The sequence below is a fragment of the Lagopus muta genome, chromosome Z (genome assembly GCF_023343835.1).
Source record: "Lagopus muta isolate bLagMut1 chromosome Z, bLagMut1 primary, whole genome shotgun sequence".
NCBI lineage: Eukaryota > Metazoa > Chordata > Aves > Galliformes > Phasianidae > Lagopus > Lagopus muta.
The window spans coordinates 40,280,467-40,301,347 of NC_064472.1; the positions used below are offsets into that span (position 1 = coordinate 40,280,467).

Genomic DNA, 20,881 nt, shown 5'->3' on the forward strand with positions numbered 1-20,881 from the left:
GTTTACTGTTCTACAAAGTGGATTACGTGGTCATTTTTAGCAATAAGTTTTAAACTCTTCAGTAGCGTTTTTAATATTTGGAAGGCAAGGAAAGCTCTTTGTGCTTCCCTACTCCCTGTAAATAAGAGTGTGCCAGACTCTGCAACCAATGACACTTCAGAAACAGTCACCTACCCGAGTTACATCTCTTTGGAATGAATCTTATCATTTCTTTCTCCACAAAATAACATTTCTCTCTCCTATCCAAGAGCATGATTTTGCAGGGCTTCTAATTATGGAAAATGTTATTGTTTTTCTTTACTCACTTTACAGCAGTGAGCTGATTTCTCCTGTTCCCGTACATAAGAACCGTACGTAAGAACCTCTCACCACTACAGTGCATCTAAGGAAAACTCTATCAGAATGTGAGATCAGTTCACAAGCATCAAGGAAGAAGACATGCTGAGAGGTGGGCTCCTGGTGGAGATAAAATTAAAACAGACTTCGATACTGTTACTGGTGCTGATATTTAGGGTTATGCATGAGCTACGTAACTGCTCAAAAACCTTTAGTCCCTGTATTAGCTGTAGCCAAGTAGCGTGGCGTTACTGTGGAAGTCTGCACAACATTCTCCTCACAACACCTGTGGGGCTGTTGCAACATCTATGCCTATGTTTATTGACAGAACTGCAGAATGGTTGAGATTGGAAAGGACCTCTGAAGATTATCATGTTCAACCTCCTGCCCAAGCAGGGACATACAGAGCACATTACCCAGGACTGTGTGCCAGTGGTTTCTGAGTATCTCCAGGAAAGAAGATCTCACTGAGCAGCCCGTTCCATTACTCCATCATCCTCGAAGGAATTAAATTTTTCCTCATGTAGAGTCAGGACTTCCTGTCTTTCATTTTGGGCCTGTTGCTTCTCGTCCTATCACTGGGCACCACTGAAAAGAGTCTAGATTTGTCCTGTTGACATCCTCCCTTCAGACACTTGTATGCATTTATTAGATCTCTCCAGACCTTCTCCTCTCTGACACAAATAGCTCCAGTTCCCTCAGTCTTCCCTCACAGGAGAGATGCTTCAGTCCTTTCATCATTTTAGTAGCTCTTCACTGGATCCTCTCCAGGAACTCACGCCTGCTTTGTGCTGGACAGTCCAACAATAGACCCAATACTCCTAATGTGGCCTCACTAGGGCAGAGCAGAGGGGAAGGATCACCTCCTTCGACCCGTTTGCCACGCTCTATTTAATGCACCCCGGGATGCCATTGGCCTTTCCGACCACAAGGGGACACTGCTGGCTCACGGCCAGCTCGCACACGAGAGCACCCAGGTTCTCTCCAGAGATCATCTCCCTGCACGGACGCATGTGGTCATTCGTTCCCAAGTACAGGCCCATGCACTGCCTTTGTTGTACGTCAAAATGTTTCTCCATGCCGGTCTCCCTAGACTGTCAAGATCCCTCTCAATCATGGTAACACAGCACTCTGGGATATCAGCCACGCATCCCTGCATATTATCCCATAATTCATTCTTTTACTACTTTTACTATTGTTGTTATTAACAGGCAGTAATACCCTTCAACACAATCTATAGAGGTAACAAGTGATTTGGGGGAATCAGCGTGTAGCATTTTATGAAAACATTGTTTTCAAAGTTATTCAAAGGGCCCACAGTATTTCAATTAAAACAAAATATATTGGCCAAAGAGTGTCTTTTTCTTACATTACGTGGAAACTGAGGCAACTAATAAAGATATTTAGCCCACCATTTTGTACAAGAAACAATAAATATACCACATATATCCAAATGAAAATGCAAGATACTTCTATCCCAACAAATTTTTATTTATTTATTTATTTATTTATTTATTTCTGAAGGGCTTTCACTGATTGTGTTCTGCCACCTAGGGATCTGAGAAGGATAAAACTCAAGAATCCTCTGGTTATGTTGGAAGTACAGAGAACACCTCATTTGGCATCAGGTGAGTTGTTCACCCTCTCCTCTCCTCTCCATAGTGACTATGTCTTTATGGATATAGTCTTACCTTTTTTTCTGGCTCTCTTTCAATCTCTCTCCTCTCCTCTCCTCTCCTCTCCTCTCCTCTCCTCTCCTCTCCTCTCCTCTCCTCTCCTCTCCTCTCCTCTCCTCTCCTCTCCTCTCCTCTCCTCTCCTCTCCTCTCCTCTCCTCTCCTCTCCTCTCCTCTCCTCTCCTCTCCTCTCCTCTCCTCTCCTCTCCTCTCCTCTCCTCTCCTCTCCTCTCCTCCCTTCACCTCCCTTCCTTTCACCTCCCTTCACCTCCCTTCACCTCCCCTCCTTTCACCTCCCTTCCCCTCACCTCCCTTCCCCTGTAACATCCTCTCCTCCCCTCCCTCTCTCATTCCCTTTCTTTCTCTTTTCCTAGCTCTTGTACTTCCTTATTTACTTTAACCAGAGCTGTTCAGTTTAGGAAAAGGGTCAGGATGTTGGTGTTGTTGTTGTTTTGAACCGTATGTAAGAACCTCTGACAGAAAATAGTCAAGTCAATGCACAATTTCTCATTACTTCCTAATACAAAAGTAGGCTGGAGGGAGTTGTGGGTGTGTAGGCCCACAGCTGCAAAGACCTGTCTCTCCAATTCCTGCTGTCGAACAATTTTTACGGTATTATGTTTGCTAAGAGCATTCCTAGGCTTCTGCTTTTCTTTGCATATCACAAGCAGAGGCATCACAGAATCACAGGGAAAATTTCAAAAGATACATGGGGTCTGCAGAAGAACTATCAGCTGGACACAAATCCACGTTTATTCCTTAATGCACAGATCTGCTCTCCCAAACAGTGGGACTCCAACCATCGCTATGCAATCAATATACATAAAAGAAAATATATGTTTTCACAATGGCAACCCAGCCATTCTGATCAGTGCCTTCTGAGTTAACACACTGGTTGCTATAGTGAATCTCTATGCCATAGCAACAAGAAAATGCTTTAATCCATCATGAAGTAGTTTTGAGCTGGTTTTCACCAGTACGTTTTTGTGAATATTCTAAGTTTCAGATTCAGATCTTCAGTAAGCAAGCCAAAAACTTGTGAACTGATCACTATCACAATATTGTCGTAATTAAAATACTTCCATTAGCTCATGAACTGATTTGACTTTAAAACTAGCTCAAAATCAGAATTAAATCCCAGGAAACAAGTTCTTGTCTTGGTTATCTTGGTTTAAATGTGTGACAATTCAAATTTCAGAGATCATTCCCCAAGCTTAGACTGATATAAGTGAGAAAATGGTTTGATACAGAATTTCAAACATTAAATACTTGTAGGCTCATTTCTTTTTTTGTTTCAAATCAGGATGCTAGCAGCCTTACTTATTCTGTGAGCCTGATTGGAAGGAAAGGATGGTGCCGCAAGTGTGAAGAGTGCCCTAAGCCCTCAGGGAATATGGGGGCAAATGCCAGCTGTCTCTGGGCATATCTGTCTGTGCTGCTGGCTGACAGGCAGGGCTCTGTGCTCTCTGTACTAAGCACCCCGCCAGGACAGGAAGCAACTTTTGCTTTGGACACAGCTTTGTCTTCATCCACTGCTGATGGGGCTGAGATTCAGAGCCACCTTACTGACAACAGGTCAGTGCATGTTGCTTGACAGATTTTGAAGCTTTCTGGGTCAAGGCCAAGTGGTCTTGCACTGATCCATAGACTGACATAATGGGGGAACCATGGACTTGTTGCACTTCATTCTGAAAAGCAGTCTAACATAGCAGTCTGCATAGCAATATCTATTTAAGGGAATAATGAAAATTTGGCTTGAATTGTTAGGGACCTTAAATATCATTCAATATCAGCCAACGTGTCATGAGCAAGCCACAAGACCAGGCTGCCCAGGGCCACATCCAACCTTGAGCACCACCAGGGATGGGGCATGCACAGCTTCTCTGGGCAGGCTTTACCACTGTATCACCTCCACACTCATAGATTATTTCTAATATAGACCTACCCTTTCTATATCAAAATTGTTACACCTCGTTCTATCACTACATACCCTTGTAAAAAGTACCCCCTCATCATTCCTATAACCTTCCTTTAAGTACTGGTAAGCCACTACAAGGTCTCTTCCCCAGGCCGAACAATCCTAACTCTCTCAGCCAGAAGAGATGCTCCAGCTCTCAGATAATCTTTATGGCCCTCCTCTGGACCTGTCCAGCAGCTCTGCATGTGGTTCTGGGGGCTCCAGACCCAGATCTGGATTCAGATTGGGCTTTACAAGAGCTGAGAAGGAGAGTAAAAACCTCATCCTGCTGGCCAAACTTCTTTTGATGCAGCTTAGTTACACTGTGGATCTTCTAGGCTGCAAGCATGTACTGCAGGCTCATGTCAAGTTTCTCAGCCACTAGTATCCCTAAGTCCTTCTCCGCAGAGCTGCTGTCAATCCATCTGTCAGTCAGTCTGTACTGATGTTTAGAACTGCCTTGGCCCACACAAAGGACCTTGTACTTGCTGAACTTCATGAAGTTTGCATGAGCCTACCTCCCAGGCCCATCAAGGTCATTCTGCATGGTTTCCTTTCCCAGTAAATTATCAGCTGGACCACTCACCTTGGTGTTATCCACAAATTTAGTGGGGGTGATCTCATTCCGCAAAATAAAAGAATTACTGTTTATATTCTGCCTTTTTAGCAAACTTCCCTCTCTCTACTTGTGTACTTTCTTAGAAAGATGTGATAATGTTGGACTTCTTTTGGAGAACACTTGGTAGTTCCATTACTTGCTGCAGTCATGACTTGCATCTTTGAAACAATTATTCATATGATCACAAAAGCATACAAGTTTCAAGGGCTATTTTGAGATGTTGGAATTGGAAAAAAAAAAGTTGTTCATAAGGTGTTGTGTTTTTTTTTCCAACAGCAGTTTCCTTTCAGTCAGTTAAAACAGAAATATTCCCGTTACCTACCATTTTTCCTCATTTGCATATTTCAATGGTTTTTTTTGTTTGAGGCCAAAGAAAAGCTGTATTATATTTAGGATTTGATAGTATATGCTTTCAGCATAATAAAGGCTGCATGTTATATTTCCTAGAATTGTTGTACACCTATGTAAAACACTTCCTGGAATTGTTAGCAGCGATTTTTAGTGACTAGATATTTAGCGACCGTAAATGTTTCAGTACAGAGCTTCACAAGGCTTTCAGACAAATAGTGACATCCAGGGGATAATTTTTGAAGGTGACAGATTGAGGCACATTAGTTAGTCATCTGCCTTAGTTACAATGCAGTGTATACTCTCAGGCCAATAACTGCAAAGCAGGTAAAGCTCTCCCTTTTTTTGTAGGACCTTTGAAACTGTGATATGATTACACAGGCTTTGTCCGTTGCTTAACCCTGAAAGTTTGTGAAGTTAGAATCTATACAAGAATGGAGTGCTAGCAAGCATTTGATTAAGCAGAATGACTTTATAGCTATGTGTTCTGTGTTCATTGTTATTGACAACTGTGTTGCTGGAAATGTGTTCCTGAGCACTTACAACCCTGGGCCCAAGCTGCCAGGTTAACTCAAAACATATGAGATACGTGGCTCCCCTTTTGCATTCATAACACCATCACAAAGAAGGGGGGAAAATATTTACCTGGAAGCATGGTGGTACTCAGCAGTCTATCCAGCCCTCTCTGCTTCATTTGTTACATTTAGGATGCAATGCACCATTTGTATCACCTTTTGACTGAGCCAGCAGCAAAACCATCGGACAGTGTGTTTGACAGAATTGTTTCTGATTCATTTCTCTTGAAAATTCTGTATTTCACATCAGCTAACTCAGAACTTACCTGAAAGCTACGCTGTGCTATAGTGATAATGGTCACTAAGAACTGTGCACTCAGTCAGTTTTAATCTTTAAGACACATTTGCATCATGCATTTGAGCGTGATCTGCAATTAACAGGATTAGGAACACACTTTAAGAGCTCTGAAACCAGAGGATGCAGTTTCCTAAATCTTGGAGAATGAAGCCAAAGAAAAACATCTAACAACAGGAAACCAGTATTGAAATTCAGAAGCGGTAGTACTATTGGCATTTGTAATTTTGGAGAATTGAGTCAAAAAACTGAATTTTACAGGAAGCTTGGACCTTTTAGGGTAAATCCAAATCAAAGCCCACTGAAAACAGCTGTATTGGCAGCTGTTTATGTTTATTAATCTGGTTTTCCCAGAGCAGACTCTGCAATAATTAATGGAAAGATGAGAAGTTAATGCATACTGTTTTGTCAGAATCGATAGATTCATTTCTATCTGTGTGAGTTATGCTCTACCTCTGGCATTTGCAAAACAAAACTTTTCCGCTCTTTAGCCCATGAAAAGAGCAGAACTTAAAAACATAACAGACATCCTTTTTTAACATAAATTCTGCACTTTTGGCACATTCTCAAAAACATACAGTAATTTTATTATGGAAACTCATATTTGTTTACCTGAACATAGGTAATCTTTTTTTATTATATTTACACACATAAACACAGTGTTCTGCATGGGGAGAGCTAAAGCAGGCAGTACTACTGTTTGAAGACAATAACAAAGGAACGTAACAAGTAAATCTTACATCCTAGAATAAAAAAAAAGGAATATAACAAATAAATCTTATGTTCCTTTATGTGCTGGAAACCTTGCTTTTAGGCAGTATCAAACAGACCCATGAAGGACTTCTCCATGGTTAAGAACTGCACAGATCACTATGGGAAAAGTCAGTCCTGCATGAAACCAGGATTTCTGGCATCTAAAGGGATGTCAGATTTACTCACTACCAAAATTCCTGGTTGTTTTTTTTGTTTGTTTGTTTGTTGTCCCCATCTTATTAAAACATCTATTCTATTATTCAATTTATTAAGGACTTGTCTCAGTGAAATTTGGAAATAATCCTGCACCCTCTACAGTGGTGTAGAAAACGTAACCAGAGGAAATAAAATCAGGTTTTTTGTTTGAAATATTTTATTTGATAGCACATTCTTCCATTTAGAGCCTGGTATTTGGGATCCATCAGCGTTGCTTTCACAGAGAGCTGGATTCTGACTTGATCTTATCCACATTTTGTTGATGCTCTGTTGATTCTGCTGGGAATATGACAGTGAGTACCCACTTGGTGACCATGGGATCGACCTTCAGCAACAAAGTTTGGGACAAATTGATGTGGGAAACCTCCTCTGGGATTTGGACCTTTCCAAGTCATGTGAGTTACCTCTAAGCACAAATCAGCCTCCTGAATTCAGATACAGACAGGATGCCTCCTACCTTCTGCTGAGGGCAGAAAGATGGGAGCTGGGGCACACAGTGGCTAGTCCCTTGGTTTGGGTACTTTGGTGGCCAAGGGGATGAGGTGCATCCCATGCTAGAAGCTCAGTTAACATGTAGCCATAGTTACCAGAAGAAGTGTACAGAGATTTCTGAGAACAGAGGCTTTTACCTGCAGTGAAACCACTTCTAAAGTATCAAAAAGGAGCAGAAAGGATGATAATTCTAAAATATTATTTGGAGTACACAGCTTTCTGTAATTGCAAGTCAGATCCCCTGAGCATGATTTTCTTCTTGCCAATAGTAGTTTTATGCTACAGATTCATCAGTTTCACAGTAGAAATGAAATCAGAAATGTTCTCCTTCTTTTCTGATGTGTAACAGGAGAACAGATCTTTAGCAGAAGGTCTCTTGCTTTCATCCCAGTTTAAATTTGGAACTTAATTCTATGCATGTCATAAGAAGTAGACTTGCAGGAGATAGGAAATAAAGGTCCATATTATTCACAATTGTGGAAAAGGAAGCTTTTTACTGCCTTTCTGCCAACAAACATGGCTCTTAGTTATGAATATCCCACTCCAGATTAAAGCTTAATTCATGTGCAATTAAAAGTTGTTTGATTCAGTATTTGGCAACATTTTTTCCAGAAGCTCAGGGTGTAGTTTCCTCCAGAGAAGCTCTCCTGAGAACTGTTTGCACTAGAGAAGGAAAAAACAGAAATCAGATTTACTCCTCTTTTGTGAGTTTGTGTACACACACATGTATACACACGAACATGTAATTTTTAAAAACTGACTATAAAAGTGTTAAAATTATCATGACTCAGAAGTTTTAAAAGTTCACAAAAAGGAGGTGAAAAAGAAAACAGAATTAAAAAAAAAAAAAATTAGGCTGCTAGAAAGACAAAGAGCTCCTTGTTACTAGGTGCAGAGCTGCTGAATGAGACCCTTGCCCACCTGGGCCTTTGTAGTGGGACAGAGGGTGTCATCACCATCTGCTCCTTCTGCCTGTAGCTCTCTCCCAAGCTCAACTCCACCATGCTGATGGCTGGGAGATGGGAATGGTCTGAGGAAGGGGCCAGGGCGTGCTGGCAGGAGGGACTGGTCCAGCCCTCTACCCATGTGCTCCCTCCCACTGGTGTGGGACTGAAATAGGGTGAGGAACGCCTGCAGCAGAGCCTGCACTACTTGTGGAGGATACTCAGGCCCTCATTACCTGGTGAAGGTCTGCTGGCAGCATTCGACCAGCTCTGTGATGTTGGCAGGGGAACTTGTAGAGTTGAAGGCAGTTTGTAACAAAATGTGGCATGGAACTTCCACATCAGGGATGGCCAGCATTCCTGTTAAACAAGGAACAATTTTGGTAATTTTAAGATTAGGGGGCGTCAGTTACTGGAGCAAGGTTGGATAAAATGTTCTGGCTGATTTGAAATCACCCCTTGAAATAGTTCCATAAAATGCTGCAAGTTTAAAATCCTCAAAAATCTTAGACGTTTTCAAAATTTTTACAGAACTGGATTAAGGAATCACATATGTTTTACCTACAGAAATTAAACTGTGGCGACCCATTGCATTAAGAACATCTGGGCTTTTTATGCCTTTTCATGCTTCTAAAAATGTATGCTAGTGCTGGGCCAGTGCGCTTTCAATAAATAAAATGGAGCTATGCTGCATTTATAGCAGAACAAGTATACATGCAAGCCTTCCTTTTGTTTTAAAAGAATGTGTATGGTTTATCTACCTGTTTTGGTGTTCTCCAAAATTACAAATATTAACATCCAGTGTAGATGCAGACGCAAAAATGTGAAAATAACAGCTCTTCCTTCTACTTAGTGCTGTGAAACATGGTCACATTTTTAATATGTTATCTTACATGGGATAGTAGAAATTCTATGTCTCTTTCACCTTCTGTGTAAATGAAAACATTTCATTTAATGTAAAATGAAAGCATCTGCCATTCCAGAAGAGGCAAGAATGTAATTTTCTTTCCATCGTAGATTTTGTTGTTTTGGAAAGATTACCCAGTACCTGTTCACAACTTTATTCATAAGGCCAAGTTTGTGAAATGACAACATTTAGTAAGACTTCCTGATTCCTCAGTTATATTAAGTAGTTTCATGCATTAAAACATTATGGGCACAGTGTGCCTAATGAAATTTCAGGTACTTTACTTCTATAACCTTCAGAAAACAGAGCAGAATTATCCTTACAGCATGTATGGTATTGCTGCTGCTGTGATCACAAAGGGACAAGAAAGCTGTGGTTCCTATAGACAGATTTCTTTTTCAACTTAATGAAGAAACAATTTCAACAATTCTTCACTGGATAAATACCAGTGTTTATCACATGCCCCAAAAAGAAAGCTGTGAAATGCACTGTTAAATACTAGGGGTGAGTTCTGTCTGCTGAATTATACCTGGGAATACCTCCCAGGAGACTTACATGTTCTTTTTCATTTCCTCCCTTAACTGGATGCTTCATTGTGATTCTTCAGTCACTATGAATGTGAGAACTTGCAAACAAGGATCTCCTGTTGAGTCCCACCTTAAGACAGTTTGTTTAAATTAAACGTACAGTGGGAATACTATTAGCCTCAAGCATTCTTTTAGCACTAAGATAAAAATTTTGTAGCTTCTCTCACTTCTCTCTTGCATTCTATTTCCCATCTAATTCACTGTTTCTGCTTTGTAATTACTTCTTTATTGCAATAGGCAGCAGTGTAAAGAAGAGATTTTATCCTAAATATAACTTGCCAACATCTTTTTTTTCTTGTGGGGTATTACACAAAGACTAACAAAAAAAGTTTAAACTAAAGAAACAGATATTTCATATACTCCACTTTTCAGCAGCTTTTAATACAACGTTGACTTTTAATCTCATGAAGTTTCAAGTAGCAGGAACTTCCCCCCTGTAATTATCACATTGATGTGCTGCCGCCCTGTGGTCACTTTCACCAAATGTACCAAACTCGTGTACAGTACCTGCAATGCATGCTGTCATGAAACAGGCAACAGTTCCAGCGATCATTGCTCTGAAAGCACCACTAGCAATTTCCTTTTTTTTTGTGGGAGCCATGCTTGCTAGGAAGAAAAGTAAAGTGTGCATAAAATAGAAGGCTAGATATCAGGAAAAAAAAAACACTTCGGTGAGAGAGTAGTCAAGCACTGGAATAATTGGACTAGGTGATCTCTGGAGGTCCTGTCCAACCCCTACAATTCTGTGATTCTGTGAAAAATACATGTAGATGCAAAGAAAATTAACATGCTAGTTTTCTCTTCATGTGAGCAAAGCCCCACCCTGTGGCTCTAACCAGAAGAAATCAAGAAGGAAAATTAGGTATGTTTAGTTAAAGCCTTGTGGCAAGGTTTGCTTTCAATGTTAAGAAGCTGGTTTGAGCACAAAAAAGGCAAATTATGTTTGCTTTGGCAATTTGCACGTCTCTGCCAGCCAACAGCTGCTTTTAGAAGTGAATTTCAGTCACTGTACTGGGATCTAGCCCCGCATCTGGATCCTGCTCTTACACACTGCTCTGATGCTGGCACTGCAAAGCCCACCTGGGCTCCATGGTAAAGGGATCTAATAGCAATTCTGCTTTGCAGTGAGAAAGCCAGATGAATTTTCTTTCTTTCTTTCTTTTTCTTTTTTTCTTTATTTTAAATTCTCCTAGAATTCTGAAAAGTTTGTGTTTTTTTTAAATTTCTTTTTGTTTTTCTCTTCCCCTTTAAGTCAGTTGCATATACGTAACATTTTTGAAGAAAAACACTAATTTTGTCTTGCAAACTAGTTGGCTACAGAGATGGTTTGCTTATCCCAATCCTAAGATCTATAGTAGCTGCAGTGGTTGGCAGCATGAGTTTTTGACAAGGAGATTTGGGGGCTTAGTCCCCTCCCCTCGTTCTCAGCTCATTTCCCACACCTCAGTGTGAATATCCCTTAGGGAGTCCTCCCATGCCTAGCGGGCTACTGGTTCTTGAAAGAGAGATACTCAGCTCCTAAAGCTGCCAAGCTTCACCCCCGCAGCCCATCCCTCTGGGTGCTTCCTTGGTATTTGCTTGCTAATAAATAATCCATGAATGGCATTCTTACTTAGACTTCCTATTACCATTCCCAGAGAGCCAAAGTTGGCAAATCCACAAAGAGCATAGGTGGCAATGGTTTCAGAACGGACCTGGAAAACAAACAAATACTCAGTTGAATGAATCAAGACAGCACAGGCTGATTTAGAAGTCTGAAACTATGGCATTGTGGCCCAGGGCTCTGAGAACTGAAATCACATCATTAAATTGCACATGGTTGCTATCGCAGCGTGTGACTTGCAACAAGGTTAGCTCATTCTGTTCCTGCAGGTATGCTGGCTTTCATATCTGAGGACTCAAAGACCACGTGGTAGATTTATTCTTCATATACATTGATGAGTAGAAGTAAAGACAAAAATTATTCTTAACTCATAGTGACAACTTAGATAGTATTTTTTCAGTGTCACAGACTCACAGACTGGTAGAATGATGTAGTTTGAAAGGGATCTCAAAGCCCAGCTAGTTCCAACCCCTCTGCCATGGCCAGGGCTGCCACCCATTGGATCAGACTGCTGAAGGCCCCATCCAGCCTGGCCTTGGACACTTCCAGGAACCACAGCTTCTCTGAGTAGTCTGTTCCCATCTCATACCACCCTCTGAGTAAATAATTTCCTCCTGACATCTAACTTAAATCTCCCCTCTTCTAGTTCAAAACCATTTCCTCTTCTCCTGTCACTATCAGACCATTTAAAAAGTAAGCCTACATCTTTTTTATAAGCCCTGTTTGTTATTTTTTTGCTGCAATGAAGTCTCCTTGGGGCCTTTTCTTTTCTGAGCCAAAAAAGCCCTGCTCCCTCTGTCTAAATTTGGAGAGATGCTTCCGTCTCTGGACCTGCTCCAACGCCTGGATGTAGTATTCCAGATGCAGCCTCACAAAGGCAGTATAGAGGAAGACAATCCCCTCCCTCTCCCTGTTGGCCACCCCTCTTTTGCTGCAGTCTAGGAACTGGTTGGCCTTCCTGGTTGCGAGCTCACGACCAGCTTTTCATTTGCCAGGCTTTTTCCTGCAGGGCTGCTCACTGAGATGAATTCTCTCAGACTGTTGCCCTGATCCAAGTGCAACACCTTTCACTTGGCCTTTTTGAACATCATGTCATGAGTCAGAGAGCTTTAATTCATCTTGGTGTTCATAGCTGGCCTGGTTTTGTAGCACTCTGCTGAAATCTCAAGTTTTGGTATGCTGTCCCTAACAAGCAGAGAGTTTTATGAGCCCAGCTGCTCTGTGTATGCTCCACCCTGTGGATGGAAGAAGGAAATGGAAATGTGTTTCGTTCAGAGTGGATGCCTTGATGTAATAACAGGCAGATAAATGTTATGATTTATGAATCCCTACTACTAATTTATTTGCTTCCTGAGTTTAGCAATCTTCCTTCTCTTGGAAGGACCCCTTCCCACATGGAGGGACCCCTCACAGGACACAAGAATGACTGTGCGTGGAATCAATACAGAAACTTCAAAGCAAATGCAGTTCCAACACTTTGGGAAAAAATGTAGCATCCCTCAGCAAATAGACTTTTGCTCCCAGCCAGCTCATAACTTCTATTTACTGTATTTTATGTGCAAGACAGCTGGATGAGTGTTCTAGTAGGTTTTCTATTTATTAGAAGTTTCCTCTATTTCCCTTCCTATTTTATGAAAACCAATTTGTAGAAATTTTCAATCAATCTGTACATATGCGGGAAAATGTGTTTCAAGTGCACATTCTGCCTGCTTTTCCTAGAAAAGGTTTTGTGTACCATGATTTCCTGCTTTCACTTGCATTCTCCCAGCTTAAAAAATTGGAAGCTTTGTAATTACTTACTTAGATCAGGCAGTAAACAAAACTGCTTGTTTGCTTTCTCTGTCTGAATATCTGTTACTAGATACACTAGTTATTATTTATGCAGATCAGAAATTAGAACTGGAAGCTATGCTACTCTCGGATGAACGGTTGTGCCAATTAAAATGATTACTTGGCCATTTTTACAAGTGTTATGAATCAAAATTGCTTTTACATCTCAGAGACTTTTATTGTGGGAGCTAATACAGCTCTGTGAGGGTATTAAATGTGAATAAAGAAGTCTTATACTGCATTTTACTGAATAAAAAGGAAAAAAATAAAGTAAAATACAGGTGATGGGATCTAAATCAGACTAAATCTAAGAATTCATTGAATTCACAGCCATTTTCCCTTATGGAACATAACATGGCTATAACAAGGCTGACCAAAGGTCTATCTAGCTCAGAGATCTTTCTCTAGGACCACTGATAATGGAAAGATGGACAAGAGTGGGAGAATTTGATCAGACTAACTGGCTTTATACCTCAATTTCTGATACATGTTCCAGGAATAAAGAATGCAAGTGGTCAGGAACAAGGTTTTAGTTTTGTACCAAGGCAGGTATCCAAAGTATCATACTAAAGAAAATGAAAATTAAAGCCTGTACCTAAGAAGGTTTCTTAACTAAGGGTCCTCTACACTGACAGCTTATCTTGATTGGAATAGCAAGGACCAGTGGAGGTGGCAAAGCTCATAAAGGGGGGTGCTAGAGTTACAGCTGCAAAAATCAGTCTTGATCACTGTATTCTTTGCCACTGTGCAAGTAAGTGCAAATTATATGGCATAAAAATACCTGGTGTATGCCATATTATATGCCTTGTACTACTGCCTTCTGCATGGGGATAATAACCTCCAGTACAGGTGCTGCACAGACAACAAGATGATACTATTCTAAATGCTATGAGCTAGAGCTTCCTGGATTCCTCTCCAGAAGCATAATGCTTGAGTAAATCTCTATGGACAGGAATATCCTTCAGTTCTTGCCCAGAATTTTCCTAGGAGAGTATCTCATAGGGAAGTGCTACCTCAGAATGAAGTAAGAAAAAAGTCACTTTGAAGATAGCCGTGGTCTTCAGGAAAGCGTTCTGCGAGATATGGCATATTCTTTAAAACTTCTCTAGCCATAAGCTATTCCTTTCTTTACTTGTTTGAGATATAGTGTGGTAACAGTCATGGCAGGCTCACAAGACAACGCTGTATTTTAACAATTGTGATCTGTTGCTGAAAGACACAGTTTAAACCAATATGCCACCATTGTCCCAATGAGCCCATACTAAAAGACATATTGGTTGCAGCAAAAAAGAATTAGATTGAATAAATATCTATAAAAGAAAATGCTACTTACCGTCATATATTGTTTCACATCATTTATGTACATGCTCCCACCCTTTTCTCGATTGTGTATCAGTTTTGAGAGACGTTCATAAGCCACAAATTCATTGAAGAAAGTCTTGTAACCTAGGAGTCCACCAACAATAAAGCTGTCTTCCCAGTCTACTCCCATCATAAAGGAGAATGGCATAAAGAGATATGCACAAATGTTCTGCAAAATATGTAAGACAAAACTGGTCAAAAGTGATCAAAAAACAATGACAGCTGATAAGTTCTATAGACTGAAAGTAAAGGTGGGTTTATTTCAGTGTAGGAACATTGGTTTTCTTACTGCCAGAACATCTGAGAGATTGGGAATTAATTTATAAAATATCAACTCACAATTTAGATCTAAAAAAGTAATTAGATATATCCTTAATTTTATCCAAATACTTCAAACACTTCATATAAAATAAGTCTCTGTGCCTTATTTTTCACCAAAAATGACTTCTGGATGGTTAGAGCATTTGAAGAAAATAAAAGGGCTTGAGTTAAAAGTGTTGACAAAAGAATAGAAATCTGGTTCATATGCTGATTAAATCGTTTTAATGAACAGGCTTTACAGGTTATTGAACTCCAATTGGTATAAAGAAAAGGGCTTATTTCTGCGTAAAAGCTGTACTCCTGACATAATTAGAATGATACATGTTTTTCCTAGTATAAAAACTATGCAAGAAAAAACATATCTCATATTCCAGCGTAGCTTATTTTTGCAAATGAAAGGAGGTCAAGCAATGAAAGCAGATTGTCTTTTGTGGACCTAACTGAGATGTTTAAGCAGTTACTGTTCTTGCACATCTCTCTGCCCCAACCCCACAAAAAGTATGTCCTCACACCAACATCTTCCTTTTCCATTCAAGACAAAAATGCACAGCTAACCTGTACATCTACAGCACAGACCCACGAGGCTTACAGTCCTAGCTGGACCTTCTTCAAGAGTGGAATGGAGCACAACAGAAGTTAGTGACTCTCAAAAGAAATGGCCAAATGAAAATGTTTGTGTGTTGCATCTTCTTATAATTTATCCATTCATCCAAATCCTGCTCCATCCATTAGTTTCTGAAACACCACCCTTGCAATGAATGTGGCTGAGGTATGCATACACATGCCTTTCCTCTGCTGTGGTTGTCCATGTAGTGAAATAATCTGCAGAAATTTCTGTAGGATAGCATCTTAATATTATTAAAGCCAATGTGAGTGTCTATCCACTTCTTCAGGCCCTGTATCACAATGATATATCCATGTTTCATACTGCTGTTGTATCAGGAATTTGGAAAACAGAAAGACCAAATCCATTGAATCACTGTTCTGTTGGGTCAAGAACGATGTATCATCCTAAGCTAAAAAAAAATCCTCAAAAACTGAGTCCTATTTAAAGTCTGTTTTCTCAGCTGATTGATTTGGTTGTAGTTTAACAGTTGTGTTGGTAACAAGTCCAGCCTTGTACCACTGTCTTTATTTAGGTGAAGCTGGGGAGCTTTAAGGACTTGCTATGGCTACCTAAAGCAAAAGGCACTTCAATGTTTATCTGAAGGAGATGTTAATGATTTGGCAAGTACACAGCCAAGCCAGAAGAGACAAGTATTGGCACACAATGCTCAAAAAAGTGCACTTATCAAAAACAGTTCAGAGGGAAACTCTACATGGACTAATGAACAGAAATATTTACATGGCAAAAATTTCCCTTTGATAGTAAAGACATTTCTGAAGAATACGTGTGCAAAAGTATAAATTTTTAGATCATACTAAAAAATCAACACAACAAAACAGATGACAACAACAAGCCACACAGATGCTTAATTTAAGAACAGCAGATTATGTACACATGTAAGTTGTATTAAGGACTTGAAGACCATACCTCAAAATTCAGCTGTGGATAGTCAAACAAACTGCCCACCCAAGAGAGGGCTGAGTCGACAAAAGCCAGCAGGGCAAGGAAGGAGATGAGATTCACAGTGATGTTTGCCACCAACAGAATAGAGCTGGATGCACCTTGACTGGCTGCCTCCAGCAGGTTATTTGATTCACTTATTCAGTGAAAAAAAAAAGCAAACACAACAGATTGTGAACATTTTGTAATTCAAGAAAAATCACAGATCTAAAAGTTTCATGAATGTGATTAGCAATCAACTCCTAGAACTGTGTGTGCAGTCATAAGGAAAATAACGGTCAGGTTTGTGCCTTGGATCCTCTTGGGAGATACTGGGAGGGTGTGTCTTTGGTACCCTGAGGACAAATTCTGGCATGGTTGATAGCAAGAGTGTTTTGGAAATAGAGGTGGGGCAAAATCTGTATCATATCCCAGTGCTGTGACTGCTTGAGACACTGCTGGGATGAGGGAGTGGGCACTGATCTTTTTGCAGGCAGCCCTTGCAGAGATGCTTATTCTGTTCAGAAGCAGCTTCTTCCAAGACTTTCTGCTTTGTCTGTCATTCCTGAGGCAAGTAAGTCTCCCTGCAGACGGGCAAAAAGTTTGCTGCTGCTGCCGTCACTGAAATGGTTGCTCTACCTTTATTTTTGTTTGCTTGTATTCGTAGATTTGTTGCAAAGAAAAGAGAAAATGGGAAAATCTTTTGGTGATTCACATTGAACAGGCATTTCAGTCTCCTGAAGAGTTGTCAAGCCCAGGTCCATAGCAGCTCTGCACCTGTCCTGATGAGTAGTGGTAGGTACCTTCAGATAGTTATAGCTGGGCATGCTGCACTTGAATTCATAAACTGCTAGCTTGGCACATAGCAGCATGTACTTGATTTAATTCCTGCCCACTCATCATGTGCTGCCCCTAAATCTTATGTATAAGGAGTTAATTAGTTTTCTGAATGGTGTTTTCACAAGATTATTACTGTTAACATAGAACCTAGATGAGTTACCCTTTTGCCATTTTTAGGCCACTCTTCAAAGTTACTTTAGGCTTTTCAGTTTCAGGCCAAAACAGTTTGGAGGTGGCTAACGATGCTGGTGCGGACATGACAGAAGCAGTCAGTAGGTGGGAAGCAGAAACCTAGAATTTTGAGTGACAGAAAATATGCTGTGATAACTGCATCATGAACATAAACAAGCATGTAGAAAGCAACTAAAATCATTAGATGACTGGATTATTTTTCTACAGGGAGTCATTAAAAATATCACATTACTTGTAGGGAAAGAAAGAAAACTGGAGAAAGCTAACTGGAGAGAGTGGAAGCCTAAGAAGTAAAAAGTACAAAGGAATCTTTCCATGAGGAGAGCTGCTTCTCTCCTATCCAAACCAAAAATCAAAAGAAAGAAAGAAAGAAACGAAAAAGCCAGATGCATGGCAGAACAAAACCAAATCCAGGTCCTGCATGCAGCAATAGAAGAACAGAAGAGTGAGAGCTAGCTTCTGTAACAGTGCATGTATGTTCCTTGATAGCCAAACATTATTTCCATCTCTTGAAAGTGCAATTAAAAAAAATGTACTTGACTTAATTTCTCTGTTACCCTTTCATCTCTTCTTACATAAATTTCTATGCAAAAAACTTTGCTAGCTTTTGCAGTATTTCTAGCTCTTCCTCTCTTTGCTTCTTGGTCTTTTCAGTCAGTCCTCTCTTCTTGCCTCTGTCTCTCCATTGTATTTTATTCAGATATGGAACAACTTTATCATCCATCCCCTGATGTCTTTGATAGAAAATCACACCTTCAGCCTTCCTTTTCTGTCTAACCTTGTGCTGCTAGCCTCATGGAAGACAAGGCATTCACTATCTGTGTTTATACAGCATTACTAGAACTTCGGTCACAAACAAAGTATTTAGGATTGTATGGCTAGCAGCCACTCCTGAAGGACTTCATCTGTGACCAGCAAGCATATTCCATGCTAGTTCATCTGGACTGCAGAAATGTACAGAAATCAGAATTTCCTTGCAGCTAAGGCAGGAAGACTCTCTGTACACCTAAGGTGTATTACTCTACTTAAGATCAGACCATGTTATCTTCTTCTTTTTTGTGATAACTTCTATCAGAAAGAAAAAAAAAAGGAGGTAGAGGAATAACTCAGCTGTACTTCCCAGTATTTTAGCTGGGCTTCTCTACTTAAATAGTTTAAGCTAAACCATATGTTTTCAGTTCTCCCTCTCTCACTTACCCCAAAAGAAATATATGCTCCTAAGACACTTCCAGCAATAGTTGAGAATCCTGCTGTCATGACTGCATGGAGTTCAGATTTGGTGATGTATGGCAAATATGGCCGTACCAAGAGAGGAGACTCTGTCTGGAATTGAAAAACAAACAACAAATTCAGAACTTCCTAATAAATCCTCAGAAATTTATCTTACTAAATGGGCAGGAAAATCACCAGCTGCATCGCACACTCCTATGTGTTTTTCACCAGTCAATCTTTGTGCTAATGAGTGCACAACATGAATAATTTAGGGCTTTTTTCTTCAGGAGAGAATGTCTCTTACTGATGATTCTTGCAGATCTTAACTTTCCTCCAAAGGCCAAGTGAAATTGCCAAGAAATCCAAATCGAGTTCTGAGTGAGCTAGAAACAGCCATGGATTTGAGCTGCAGGTAGAGCTGTGCATCGTGGGATACATGTGCACCAGCCAGTATTTATGGGTAGGTGCTCCCAGTACTTCTGGCATGAGTGTGAACGTATCCTGAGGGTAGTGTTAAGGGCATTCTAGAAGAAGTATGAAAGAGTAAGGCACTGTTGCAAAATAACTATGATGTGGTAAGTGTTTTTTGGGGATTGGACACTACTCAGTGATCTTTTCACTCTTCTCTGAAGTCTTGGATTAATACTGCTGTAGTGTAATTTTATTGGATTTTCCATTAAGTGGACCATGTGCTATGCCTCCGTGGCTAAGGCCTTGTGCAGATGAGGCAGGATCCCATTCTCTCTATCACTATCTGCCTTGTGCCCCCTTTTCATCCCATTTCTTTTCTCCTTAGTTTAAGAAGAAAAAAAAAAAGAAAAAAAATTATAGCCTTGTAGTAGTCTCACAAGGGAGATCTATTACCTACATTTATATCTGAACATCTTTCAGGAACAGATATATTTCCAAAAGTATGTTCTGTTGTGGCCAACACATAAACTTAGAAGAATTCTATCTTCCAGGAAATCAACCACCAGACTTTCTGTACTATTGTCCTTACTTCATCTGAATTGAATTTTTATACACAGATGCTTGCTGAATAGTTATATTTCACAATATTCAGTAATCTCATTCTAGCATGTTTTTCCATGCTTAAACTCACCTGTCCCACAAATATGTTACCAGCAGCTACAAGAGACTCAACAGGAGTTGTCCCCATAAAAATCTGCATTATCCAACCAACCTAAAGTGATAAAAAGTGAAAAAAAAGAAAAAACAGATAAACACATTGGTGTGCCTGATCCATTAACTTCTTGAATTAATCATGTCAGTATCAGGGCTCTGAGACTCCATAAATATTTAATATTAATGATTTCAACATCAAGATAATGTGTGTTCATTTAGGAATAGCATGCTTAAATAAGACAAGGAGGAATAATTTAACAGAACTGAGGGTAAAATTCTGAAAGACCTCAGGCTCCTCCTGGGCACTAGCTGCTGAACTAAATTAACTGAAGTAGATATTTTGATATGTCATTATTACTTATGTACCTTTCCAAAGGGACTTTGACCATGTGAAGGGGAACAAAATGCAGAATTTTATTACAGCAAAAATTTTAGTACACAGTATTTCATCTTGGAGAAGTTTGTGCTTATTGTTTAATAATCCTGTAAATGTGAACGACAAAGGACTTTTCATGTTTATTCAGAAATAAGCTGTAATTGTCACCAATAAAAAGATCTTTTCCCTCATCTGATAAATTCACCGGGCACATAGGTAAAAGACTAATTGTAGACTTGCTAGCCAACTTTACAGACTGGACAGCAGACCTATGACCTGACAAAAACGAAGACAAAGTATGAGATGAGGAAACAGTTTCCAATCTTTGGTTTTGGGGTGGTACTGTATGGATTCAGGAGTTGGACTTGATCCTTGTGGTCCCTTCCAACTCAGAGGGTTCTTTGATTCTGTGATTCTGTAATCTTATTAGGAGACAAGTTCTCTGGGCAGCCTGTGTGTGGGTGGTGTTCACAATTACTCCTGCAATACTTTGTAGTAGGCAGCAATCCAACTGGCTGCAATGTAGCCTTAATCCTGCATTTTGTGGGATGGAAAATGGACATGTGACAGATGGAAAGGAAGATTTAGGTAAGGATAGCATCTGAGGGGCTCAGGAGCAGCCATGCAAAGCCATTGGCTACTGTGGCATTAACAGTACAGTCTGGGGTGGAAACGGCGCTTGGTGATGTCACTTACAATTTTGTAGTGGTGACATTCAAAACTACTGTCAGGTTAAAAATAAACTACTTTCCATATGTCTTCCCTGAAAGG

At 40.1% G+C, this 20,881-nt stretch overlaps 1 protein-coding gene across 2 annotated transcripts in view; it reads right to left on the minus strand.

The window, feature by feature from the left end:
* Positions 1-6,553: 6,553 nt before the first annotated feature.
* SLC28A3 (solute carrier family 28 member 3) overlaps positions 6,554-20,881 on the minus strand; it is a 40,076-nt gene continuing 25,748 nt past the window's right edge. For both annotated transcript variants that reach the window (XM_048930860.1, XM_048930861.1), the window contains 9 exons: positions 19,712-19,792; positions 18,595-18,720; positions 17,366-17,496; positions 16,354-16,522; positions 14,470-14,667; positions 11,316-11,397; positions 10,211-10,309; positions 8,446-8,569; positions 6,554-7,928 (listed from right to left, as the gene is read on the minus strand). In XM_048930860.1, coding sequence (XP_048786817.1) covers positions 7,826-7,928; positions 8,446-8,569; positions 10,211-10,309; positions 11,316-11,397; positions 14,470-14,667; positions 16,354-16,522; positions 17,366-17,496; positions 18,595-18,720; positions 19,712-19,792 — 1,113 coding nt within the window. In that variant the 3' untranslated portion in view covers positions 6,554-7,825. The remainder of the gene's footprint in view (positions 7,929-8,445; positions 8,570-10,210; positions 10,310-11,315; positions 11,398-14,469; positions 14,668-16,353; positions 16,523-17,365; positions 17,497-18,594; positions 18,721-19,711; positions 19,793-20,881) is intronic.